The following is a 12,408-nucleotide window of genomic DNA, read 5'->3' as shown; positions in this document are numbered from 1 at the left end:
GCCATGACAGGCATGATTCTACCCGTCCCCACCATACCCTGCAGGCACCCCATGTGCCTCTACTGCATATTGTGCAAAGTGGGAAGTCACAGCTCCATCTCTACTTTTGAGGGGGACAGTAAAAACATCAGCTTTGGAAGGAGGAGGCAAAGAGAGATGACATTAAAATATACTGAATGGGAGGTTCCAGCTGAGTGACTTTACATTATTTTCCACCCCCAGGGTAACATTTTCCATGAGAATTGTTTAGAAAACCAGATGTGTTACATTTTTCCCCTTTTCCCATGCATCTGGACACATGCGTGGGAAACACCCAACACATGACCTCAGATGCAGCAGGTTTAGGGCTGAGTGGCAATCAGTGAAAGCTATTTGAGTTAATCGCAGATCTTTTATAGAACTGACATCTCTTTTAAAAATAATAAAAATGGTATGCTTTAGAGGATTATTTGTGAAGTAGCATTTTATTTTCTAACTAGATCAATTGCTGGAAAACTCCTTCTAGGAGCCAAAATCTCCCCAGGGACACTGGCACAATGACAAACTTCCTAATAACTGTAATTAAACATCCATTTGAAAGTATAACCTCTTTCTTGAGTCATATTATTCAGGGAAAATGCAGGGTGGATGGGTGTGCATAGAAAACAACTCTTCAGTTGTGAAAACCTGATTTGTTTGCAAAGAGAAAGCAGGCGGGGTGGGGGGGAATACACATATCCTCTGGGCCCTGTGCTCAGACATCATGACTTTTCTCCTTTGGATCTGAGCCACAGTTCGGATGACAGCCCTCTACCACTTGACCCTCTGAGGCTCTGGGCTGAGGGAGGAGCCACAGTTGTGGCGTCCAGCACACAGGGAGTGCCCAGAAATGTCTGCGGTTGAGTGGCCATGGCCACACCCGGGCTAACTGTGTGCTTTAGGGCCACCCGGTCCTGCCCGTCACCCCAGAGCCAATGGCTTAGGGCTTGGGGCCTCCGGGTCTGCCCTACAGCACCCTCAAAGAAGCAACATAAGGTCAGAAAGGACTCAGACCAGAAGGTCTGGGAGCAAGGAAGCTTTAACACTGGGTCCCTCCTAGGGTCTCAGCACCCCAAACCCAACACAGCTGCTGTTTTGTAGAGAAGCGCAAAAATCTGGGTGGCATCAATAGTATCTTTTGGTTTAGTAAGCAGCGGCTATCTGCTTAATAATTAATAAATAAACGTGGGCTTTGGCAATGTTAATGATTATCTCATATTATACACTGAAATCCCATCTCTATATACGCTTTGATTTTTTTAAGTGTCATCAAATATTTTTACTTCAGGTGGCCCCAAAGAACCTAAAACACTTTATGCATGTTTAGAATTAAAATAAAAATACTTTTTCTTTCCTTCTTATGCATTATGTTGCCAAACTGGTGATGCTGCCGATACCTGTCCCAATCTCCAATTGATCTGATCCTACTATGCTCCTTATTTATGCATGTAAGCCAGATGAACTCATGGGCTGACACTGAAATCAAGTCTTAATGATATGATTTCCAGCACAAATACAGCAACTAACAACTATAGGCAGTCAGAGTTTTTCTGCTCTGTGGAACACCAGCACATAAAATGACAACGCAGACGTAGACCAGGAGTGTCCTCACCCAGGTGTGGGACCTCGGCACTCACCTGCCTGTGGAGCTGTCTCCCATGTGTAGGCTGTAGTCTCGATCCATGGTCACCAATCTGCACAGGGGAGTGTGGAGGATGCTCTCCCAGCGGAAAGCCGCAGCCCGGACCGTTGTCATCTTGGTCTGGGCCGTCCCCCTTCGGGTCCCCCTGCACTCCAAGCTCACCAAGCCTGGGGAGGGTCTCTGGATGCTCGCTCTGAAAACAGCAGGAGACAACGATCTCACCTCCACCCAAATCCTTTGCTGTACAGCCTGGTTTTTATTATTAGAGGGTAATTCTCCACTTTCTAGCTTATCAAGTCTTGACTTCTCAGCCGTTTTCCAAATATGCCCATTTAGCCCATTGCACTTGCTGGCCAACTTCTTCACTTAAATAGCACACAGTGGGTACGTAACTGTGAAAAGATTAGAAGAAAAGATTTTCTAATCTTACTTCTAATCTTATCATTTGTGAGTTAATTTGATAATGAAACATCTTATGATTTATAATTATTGATTATAGTTATGGTTTTATAAGCTAGAGGAAGAGGAACTCCAAAGTACTGATCAGCAGGAGACTTTATAATCACATCTAGGCTTGGCTTAATGATGGTTTTCTATGTCATGGCTATTTGGAAGCAGGCTGAATTAATTTTGGAAGACTTTCCTTCCTCCCTGAAGAAAGAGAATCAATGTATCTTCCCCTTCAAAGGACGACTTAACATTACATACAGTGGAAAGCAGATAGGTCCTTGGGAGCTAAAAGGAAGCCAGCGTTTATGATGCCTTGAAGTAGCTGACAAAGGAGCCAGGTGTGTGGATGTCCAGAACACACCCGGCAGGAGGTTGGAAGGCAAGGCCCAAAGCAGCTTGCAGAGCTAGGGGTCACATTGACTGAATCAATGAGAATCAATCAGAAAGCAAATGACTCTGTTCTGGTTCTGTGATGAATCTGGGAATGGAGGCATAAGAAGGAGCACAGATGCAAATTCCAGAGGTGGCAAAACTCTGACCCATCTGGAACCTAGCAGAGAAGACCCTTAGCAAACTGCATGGGCAGGAAGGGCTCTAGCACTGAAGAACAAAACTGAAATGGAGAGAAGAGAGAAAGATTTAGAACTAGGTTTGACAAACCAGCAAGGCAGCATGAGAGACTGACAGGACCTCAGGGTGACAACTTTCAGGAGTTCACAGGTCATAGCAACAGAAGAGTTCATAGCAACAGAAGAAATGCCGCACATCCTTGCCGCATAGTGGAGTCAGAGACCAGGACTCTGAAGACGAGGCCGAAGTCACAGCACAGAATTCTTGGTCTGATATAGAACTGGACAACCTGTGGCACTTCCCTTGCCCAGACTGGACTTGAGGAAAGAATGTGAACAGAACATGACTTTGTGTGTAGGGTGCAGAGGGACAGCAGAGCCTAGTGGTCAAGAACAGAAGTGATGCAAATAAACTGAACTCTCCAGGGGCAGGGATGGGGCAGGTACCTCAGTGAAATCCTCGCCTTCTTCCTCCATCTGCTTCCCTTGTCGCCAGTGCCTCAGCAGCCATCTGAGTTTGACGTAGAAAAGGAAAATGTTCTGCTTCATAGACCGGAGCTCCTGCTGCATCAGGTTCCTCTCATCACTCCAGGTTTGCTCATGGAGGGTGTTCTGCAAAGCCAGGCTGTGCATTTCCAGTTCTTTCCACCTCAAGGCGTACAGGTGCTCCTCCTCCATCTTGAGGGGAAAGAGAGACAGCGTGATAGCAGCTCTTCTGATTTGCCACCCAAAACAAGTCTTTGCAAAATGCTACTCAATCTTTATCATTTTGCACCTGGGACATGAAACATAGAGGCCCTTAAAGTTCAGCAAACTCCCTGAGATGTGTACTTACTTTTTAGAAAACCTCAAGGCTTTTCTGATTCAGAAGCAAACATTATTTCAAACTAAGGTGTTCTAATAAGTTCTCAATGTCAAGTCTCTTGTGGTGTTTTGGGACGCCTCTAAACTTCTTCAGGAAAATTGATTCTCGGATATATGGCTTACAGCTGACTTCCATGCAGATTCCATTTGCCCTCTGTCTGTGGGTTTGCAAAAGACACACTATAATTGTAAGGTGGTGGGGGGGCGCTAAGTGGAAACTCTTCCCCTTGGCTTCCTGAGCTTACTGGTGCACACAGCTCCCAGGAGCAAGCTGATGGAGGGGCCCACAGAGAGTGGGACAGAGGCAGGTCGGGGCAGGGGGTGGGGGCAGTAGGGTTTTCCTGGACACAAGGCCCTCTGCCTCATATGGTGGACAAATAGGAAAGTAAGTTGAGAACCTCCTTCCACACTTAGGACTTCACAGTCCTATTAGCTACAAGTAACTCTTAGGGAAATACAGCATGCTGAAAAAGCAGTGTTTTCCATTTCTATGTTAAGTTCCTGCTTTTCAAGGTCGGTACAGGCACGCTTCCAAGCAATAAACAATGATTATGTCCACAATGACTAAGCAAAGGGGTGTGAATAAAATCTTATTGCACAGATAAGGGCACAAGAATAATATCTATAGTAGCTAAAGTGACAGGATGACAGCTTTCTGTTCCACAGACCCCCTCAAAAAAGGGGTTTGAATGCCAGCCTGTAGTTATCAGCTGTCCTCTCCTAATTCCTAATTCAACACTCTCTCTTGGCCAAAACCCAAGGCGTTGAGTTTTGTTTTGTCTTGTTTTCCCAAAGTACTGGATTAGGGCTCAGAAACCATGAGGATGTGACTATGGCTGCCTGAGGTCAATACCAATACGCCCTACATGTGAACACCAGTGAAGAGTGAGAGGTAGCTCTGGGAAGGTCCCGGGTCTGCACAGACACTTGTGTGCCACTGTCATAATACCAGATCTTTTTTTTTTTTTTTCACTTCAAGCTGAGATAACACAAAATAGTGGTGATTTTAATTCATCATCTTGGCAGCTCTCAAAGTCCCACCATGTGTTCCTATCCCTGTGGGCACAAGAGCAGGATGACTGGGGAGAGGGGGTAACATACCATTTTGGAAATCAGCATTTGCAATTTACTTGCGGAATTACGTCAGGTCATCCACTGACTAGGAAGGCTTCAGTTTTCTTGGTAGCAAAAGGAAGCTAACTCAAGATGTGAAGAGTGAGCGCCTAGCTCATGGCAGGTAGGCCAGAGACACTGGAGTCTTAGTCGATGGAGGCGCAGCCCTGGGAAGGGATGTTCTCTCGCCCTCTCATTTGCAGCCTCCTGGAAATGTTCCTTCCTGCCTGGCTCTGACTTCCCCACTGCCCTGGTTGCCTCCTCCTGTTCCATGACTCTAAGCACTTCCCAAGGCCCAAGAGTTGGTCCTCTTCCCTTGGGACACGTCAGGGGACACGGACCGGACCATTTGCCTCTGAACAAGCCAGGATGACCTCTCACCCCCTCCAAACAAGGTTTGCAGCCCAATCTCCAACACACTCCTTTTATCCTAAATTCAAGTATAGACACACCTGGGACCTTGCCATTTTGCTATTAGCATCTGCAGGGATAAACTCACTTCTTTAACATGATTTTTGGTGCAGGAAAAAAAGTTAAATTATTTAGGAAATGAGTGCCTGTGTCTACCAATCCCTTCTCCTAGCAACTCTGGGAAAGGATTTAACAGATAATGGGTAATTGGCCAGCAACAGGTTATTCTAAGATAAGCTAGAAAAGTTAACAAGGCTGCAGTTCAATTAATGGCAGTTTTCTGAAGACCACCATTTAGGGTGAGTTGTTGTTATTTCCTATCAGAAAATTTACCTAACATTGAGCAAGTTTACAAATCTGCAGGACAACAAAAGTTATGGACACACTTCCCTGTCCAGGTCCTTAATTAAGGCCTATATTTGCTGGCTATGGCTGCAGGAAAACAATGGGTTAGATGTTAGGAAGAACTTCCCAAGACCACAATGTCAATACTGAAAAGCATGGTTTAGAGGAGGAAGGTGGACAGTTCTCTTTGTGAGATGTTGGAGGGGCAGCTCAACTGGATGATCCTCCAGCCCTGGGAGCCCGGGAGTCCAGGAGCCTGTGTGCAATAGACAGCTCTCTTGCAAATACATCTTGTCATGTGCCTCCAAGGGGCTCCACGGTCAGAGCCCTGCCCTGGCCGTGCTGAAATCGTGTTACATATTTACCTTCCGAATCTTGTTTGTAAATTTCTCTGTCTCCTCTTGATGCAGTCTGGTCGCCTGCGCAAGCTGACCCTGCAGCTCCTCTAGCGATACACTCTGTTCAGGTAAAACAGGGGGGCCCCTGAGCTGATCGGTGGGATAAAGGAAGGGGTTTAGTGGAGGCGAGAACTCTGCCTGACGTGAAGACGCAGGACAGACATCTGGACAAGCCAGGAACACACACGGACGACACAGTACGTGCGGGCACCGCAGCAGTGGAGTGAGTCTGCGGCAGCTCCCCTGAGGTCCTGCCCTGGGCTCTGGGGTCATCTGTGATGGGCAACCCCGGCCGCCCTCGTCTCTCACCTGGGAGACAGGTGCGTAGTGGTTGCCTGTCACCCGAATGTGGACTACCACAGTCCCCACCACCCAGGCTGAGAGAAGGGAACCAGGGTGCACCAGAGGTGGCCCTGCTACCACAGCAGCTGCTGGACAGCTTTTTCAAATGCTGGGGTGGTCAGAGCTGGTGATTATGATCAAGTTGAGAATGGCCAGCTCACACCAGTCATCTCTGAGATTCATTGCCCATTCAATTCATTCCAGGTTGAGGCATTAATTTGCTCATAGGCTTTCTTAGTAGAGATTTTCCTGCCCCAGAGAGAGTGTATTTGTTTCCTCTGGGCAGTCCTGCCCTGGGCACTCAGGATAAGTAGGGGTGGGGTGCCTTCAGGGACTAGAAACATCCTTTCAGTTGCATGCACAGCTTAAGAGGAACTGCACAAAGATCTGCTTATTACATGTTAGCTCAAAAATAAAGAAATCTTTTTTTAATGCCCTTTATTGATAAAGTCTACCTATTAGTAAAAGCCTGTCTTTTGTGCCTTTGATGTCCAAATGGTAATGATAGAGAAGTCAGAGCTACTATTTTTTTAATAAAGTGTATTTTCTAAGAAATGGAAACAGTTATATTAAAAATCTCGGGCATTGTTAAAATCAAAGCATGATGTTTCACCCACTTGTTTATGCTACTTGAGGATAGGGGTTCATAAACCCAGGGACCAGAGTGATTGTCACAATAAAAATAGATGTCATCCTATCGGTTCATTCTGATGAGCTCATCTGTTCTTTCTCACGGAGGATACGGTTCACCCATCCTAATCGGATGTGACTTAGGTTGTCATGACTGAAAATCATGCCCCAAGAACAGGAAATGTTGGTGGGGGAGGAAAGAGCAGATCTCTTCCTTTAGCCCAAGGGATGACCAGGAGGTCACAGGAAGGATGGAGACAGAAAATCGGAGACACTGGGATTCACCAACTTCTGATAAAATTTTTGAAAGCTAGAAATTTAAGCTCATCCTACTTTCAAGAAATCAAGAACTACTGAGGACGTTCTTGCCTCTTTGAGTTGCTCATTATTAGGGAAAATTACTATAGACTTTTATCTACTGAGCCAGGCTTCCAGTTCTCTCTGAAAAGAAGCATTTCTTTACTCCAGTGACTAATTTCTTATTTTTAAGAGAACTATTTTACTGTTTTTTTAACATGTATGGTCCTTTACAGCAATGACTTAATCTTTTCTCTTGTTGGCTTGCCTTCCGTACTTGTGAACACATTTACTTTGTAGTCTCTATCTGATACTCTAGAATCTGAAGGTCTGTCTTGGAGTTGCATCCTGCTGTTGGCCATCACCTGTCACTCCAGGTGCTTATTTTTGGCTTGCGTGTTTGCAGTTTTGGATCGTGAGTTCATCTTCAGTGGGGAGTTAGGTGTGATCTTGTATGTAATGTGGATTGAGAATGTACCTCCAGATGGGGTTTGCGATTGCAGCAGCCAGTGACAGAACATGAACTTTCCTTTCTTGGGGACTCCTAGGTGACATCAGTTGGGGACTCCTAGGACTTGGGGACTCCTAGGACCACCAGGTGACATCAGTTCAAAGCTGATGCTGGTGAAGCTGTCAGTATGATTATGCGGGGGAGACTTCATGTTGGTAGACAAGCTTCCCTCTACCAGCAGGCAGATGTCTCTCCGGGTGAGACCTACACAGTGTGCAGCCCTTGGGGGCTCTGGATCATTGTTCTCTCTGTGTTGGGCCCAAGGCTCTGTCCCTGTGCAGCTATTAATAACAAGGCTCTGGGCTATCAATTCTGGCAACCATCCCCCTAACCTGCTTACCTAAAGCACAGATTCTGCTGCTCTGATGTTCACTTCTGAAATTAATTCCAACTCCTGAAGATTTTCCTAAATTTTGGGGGAATCCAGCTACATATTTAAAAGGACATTTTATATTTTATGCAGCACTTGATTCAACAAGTATTTATTGAGCACCTATAGTACTCATCACTGTACTGGGGATTTAGGAGGATGTAGAACTGCCCCCAAATCCTCGCCCTCCTGGGGTGTCCTTTCTGGAGGTTTAGGTATTTTGCACAGGAGTGTCTTCAGGTGACCTAGGCTACTCTCTTCCCAGCTTTACTTTTTAGGTATTCATTAGTCTGTACATTTAAGATATAAAAATCTTCCATATTTTGATGCATCTGATACTAACCCAAGGCTCCATATGAATAGACACTGAAAAAAGTATCCTCAGGAAGACTTTCTTACATGAAAACCAAAGATCTGTTAATTTAGTTTCTATATATTAAACCAAATGAGGTAGTTTGGTTTTAATAAATAATGTGCATAAACTGTTTTTATTTTAAACAAATAAATGAGTCTCATACTTCAGCATTGTTTGATTTAAAAATGTGTCCCTCTGTTAGAACCACATCTGAAGGGTCACAGAAAAGGACCACTTAAGTCCTGTGAAGTTGTTCACCTGAAGCATCAAATTTACCTACAGTGGCTCCGCATCATCTGTGGAGACTGGTTAACAACAAGAACTGTTAGAGCCTCCTCATCTACTAGAAGCTTTACTTTCCTTTATTGCCCATTTTTGCTAATGGAATTTTAAAACTCCTGCAGACAAGTAACTGTTCCTAGCTGGGATGCCGTCACTCCAATGTTACAAAAAACAAAATACAAACAGGCTATGGTCAAAGTTTCAGTTCAGAATTATTCTACTGTCATATAACTGCATCCAACCACATCCATGGGGAGAAAGTGTTCCCATGACACATCGATCTCCTCTAGAAAATAAAGTCTTCCCTTCATCACCAAGTTCCCAAAGTGTTGCTTCTAAAAACCATCCCTTGCCCACTTACCTAAGATTCTGGTTATACATCAAACAAATTGACCTCTCTTCGAAGTCAGTCTATTGAAACAAATACCATCCTTAACTTGATCCCAAGGCTATGGAGATGTATCAACCTTGACGTCACAACCACCTTCCCTGGCAGTGTTCTGAAAGCCACTGCCCATGCTTTCCCCGCAGTTGGGTCCTACACCAACTGACAATGCTAATTTCCTGGACATCTTCAGAGAGAGTGGCTTATAGATCACTTTCCACACTTAAGAAGATACCTGCATTATCTCCAAGCAAAAACAGGGATGTTTTTCATTATAGTCCCTATAAACAATGCTACTTAAATAGTAGGATTCTATTCTACTTCTATCTCCAGGACTTCATTTTCTGGTGAGTTCCATTTTGTTCTGGCCAGTTTTGTTACTGCTTCTTCCAAAAGCCATATATGAGATCAACACATGTTGTCCACATACTTGGCATAAAACCCCACGTCATTTTATCGTGGCTGCTATATTCACAGCTGGGGCATGAGGAGTCACAAATGCTTCATGTGCATTGTTGATTAAGGGATCAAAGGAGAAGCTAGGGAAGAGAGCTCTTTGAGATTTCTGATCTAGAAACTCAATCCTCTGGGCACAGGTTTGGTTTCATTTAGTCTGAAATGTGACCAGTGCCCATGCTTGGCCACTTCTCATTCAGGACTATTTTTAAGGTGCCCTGCACATTCCAAGCTGCACATTCTATGCACTGCTCTCTTTTAACAAGTTAGAATCTCTTAGCAGATCTGTCAAAAGCCATAGGGAGCAAAGTCAGGGAAGAAATCTGGTGCATGGTAGGAGAATCTAGTTAACATCTACTGAGATGAATAGGCACCAGAAATATCTGTCCTTCTGAAGTCTGTTTTGTTCCCCCCCCTTCCCCGAGCTGCTAATTTTGGTACACTTGCATTTAATGGGTTAGTGGGTATTAGTGCATTCTGACGTCAGCTTTTTCTGCCTATAACTGTTTCAAGAGTGCTGGGTGTGGATCATCCTCTCTCTTCCTAAGATTAGCATATACACTATCTGAGCAGTAGGCCTTCTGTTGCACAGATTTGTCATCTCCTGAAATTCTGGAGTGTTACAATGTGGCTTTTCCTTCTCTCCTTCTTGGTGCTATCGCTGCTAGTGGTACTAGTACTGGAAGTAGTGGTTTAATCCAGCCCAAATGTCCATATATCCCAAAATAACAAGACATCGTCTCTCCTCTTACTCCAAATATGAAAATCTATAAGGTAAAAAAGCATAGAAGGCATCTCACACATGGAACTTGAGAAATTGATGCTTTTTAAAAACTCCAGCTTAAACACAGCAAGTTTTTTTTTCCTCTTTTAAGCTATTGATACTAGGTGTCCTATCAGCTCCCGACCCCAAGAAACTAAGGACAGAGCTAAGGGAAATTCACACATGTGTAGTAGTAATTGGCTTGCACCAACAATTAGTTAATTTCAAGGACAATGTTAGAGGAAGGAAGAGCACTGCTTGAGGCATGTTGGCTTCAGTCTTGGCCTCATTCTAGATCCAAGTGACCAAGTGTACCTTTCCTGCAGTTATGGTGGTGCTCTGTGGTGTCGGGCCCATGTGGGAATCTTCACCAGGAGCAGCGTCTGGGTCAGGCTGCTCTGCTCACTGACCGGAGCTCTGTGCATAGTTTTCCATGATAGCCTCACAGGGAAGTTGTGGCCAATGGATCCATGGATGTTTTCATTAAGACTTCTAAGAGTTCTGCCTCTAGCATTGTCCATTGTACAGTTCTTTAACTCACCGTAGTACTGAAAGATCAAACTAAGCAGGGGACATGCTCCACAGGGACAGAGCAGGTCCTCTAAGACTGTGACTCTATGAGGGATCTATGTTGGTCTCCTCTCATGAAAGGAAGAACTACAGAGCTATCAAAGTGGTCCTAGGATATGTTTTATCTTTTAAAAAATATTTTAAAATATAATGTGTTTGCATACGTAATTGAGAGTCTTCCGTGTGAAATGCCTTAGAGGATAAAGAAGTCAGAACACAAGATGTCTAAGTCTTGATTAATACTATTCCTTTTAGGAAATTATGCTTGCCTTTCACCATGAGTTTTAAAATTTTCTCATCAAGCTCTGTAAGATTAAAGGAAATCGAACAGATGTTCAAAGGAAGCAACATACCATGGCAAGAGAGCCAGATGTGTAGTCAGTGACCTGAGTGACCTCAAGGAGACGGAGCTCTTCTGAGCAGCGCTCCTCATGGCAAGGTGGGGAGAGGGCTGAAGCAGGCGCAAGAAGACTGTTCTAGACCACTCATCCACCAAACCTCCCGAGGGGTTTCCTGGAGAGCCACCTCACTCTCAGACCTCCATTTTCTTGTTCACAGAATGGGGGAAATTAGCCTGAAGATCTGACATTCCCTTCTGAGCTACATTGTGCAGTGACCCCAAGTCGTCACATGGCACCAGCTAGCTCTGCTAATCTACCTCTTCTGGAGGTGTATCTTCCCACAACACTCAGTTTGATTCAACCAACTAGGTTTCTCTCTCCAAAGCTGCTGGTTTCCAAAGCCACGTGATGCCATGCGTGTAGACAGCAGGCAACGGGGAAAATTATCAATGCCCCAGTGTTAAGCAACATTTTATCAGAGTTTAGCTAAACAAGGCGACATGTGACATGCCTTGTGTGATGACCATATGGGAAGGAAGCAGCAGCTATCCTCAAGCAGCTATCCCAGAGAACAGGGCTGCCGTGTTAAGCCAGAGCCATGCTTAGATAGGATCAGGAAACTGCCAGGGAAAAATGAGAAAGGGCTACAGTGGGCAGAGGAGATTGGACCCACAACGAGCAGAGCTAGGACACCCCTTCCCACCTAGCGGTCTTTGGTGGCAGGACACAGTTGGCTCTTTATTATTAGTCAGACTTTAATTCACACAATATTTAGCATCGTTCATGGTTACTTTCTCAGCCAACGGCTCCTCGGCTCTGGGAATCATCCACATATAATCACATAAAGCAGATAGGACAGTATTTTTCTTCCCATTTCACAGATGAGAAAACGGGCTGAGATTTGCTTGAGAAACAAAGCTGGTAATGGACAGAGCTAGGCTAGAGCCCAGGGCCCCTGATGCCCATGCCAGAGTTGATTCTAGCAGAGTGGCATCCCTGCTAGAAAGAGCTAGTGTAGTGTTCATGGAAGACTAGGAAGTGTGCTTTCCTGAGGCTGTCATCCTGGAGATGAATAATTCAATTCTTCTGAAATGTACATAATTGTGAGTGTGCTACTGCTCAGGCAACCAGCATTCTCAGATGAAGACCCTTTGTGGGGCACAGGCTGATGGAAGGAGCTTATTGTGGAAGTTTCAGAGAGTTGTAAGACACAGGAGTCACCAAACCCACATTTGTTTTTATGTAAGCTTTTCGAGGGTAGTTTTCATGTTACCGTGTGCCCAAATCAATGAGGGT

General features: G+C 44.9%; 1 protein-coding gene across 15 annotated transcripts in view; it reads right to left on the bottom strand.

The window, feature by feature from the left end:
* MTCL1 (microtubule crosslinking factor 1) overlaps positions 1 to 12,408 on the bottom strand; it is a 128,599-nt gene that overhangs the window by 31,941 nt on the left and 84,250 nt on the right. For 10 of the 15 annotated variants that reach the window (XR_004817191.2, XR_004817192.2, XM_035718732.2 and 7 more), the window contains 3 exons: positions 5,778 to 5,900; positions 3,127 to 3,357; positions 1,656 to 1,853 (listed from right to left, as the gene is read on the bottom strand). Coding sequence is in view for 13 of the 15 variants with exons in the window: in XM_035718732.2 (XP_035574625.2) it covers positions 1,656 to 1,853; positions 3,127 to 3,357; positions 5,778 to 5,900 (552 nt within the window). In the remaining 2 variants the exon portion in view is untranslated. The remainder of the gene's footprint in view (positions 1 to 1,655; positions 1,854 to 3,126; positions 3,358 to 5,777; positions 5,901 to 12,408) is intronic. The other 5 variants (XM_049112924.1, XM_035718737.2, XM_035718730.2 and 2 more) reach the window with 2 other exon arrangements.

The sequence above is a fragment of the Canis lupus genome, chromosome 7 (genome assembly GCF_003254725.2).
Source record: "Canis lupus dingo isolate Sandy chromosome 7, ASM325472v2, whole genome shotgun sequence".
NCBI classification, from domain to species: Eukaryota; Metazoa; Chordata; class Mammalia; order Carnivora; family Canidae; genus Canis; species Canis lupus.
This window is presented reverse-complemented; position numbering and strand designations above follow the sequence as displayed.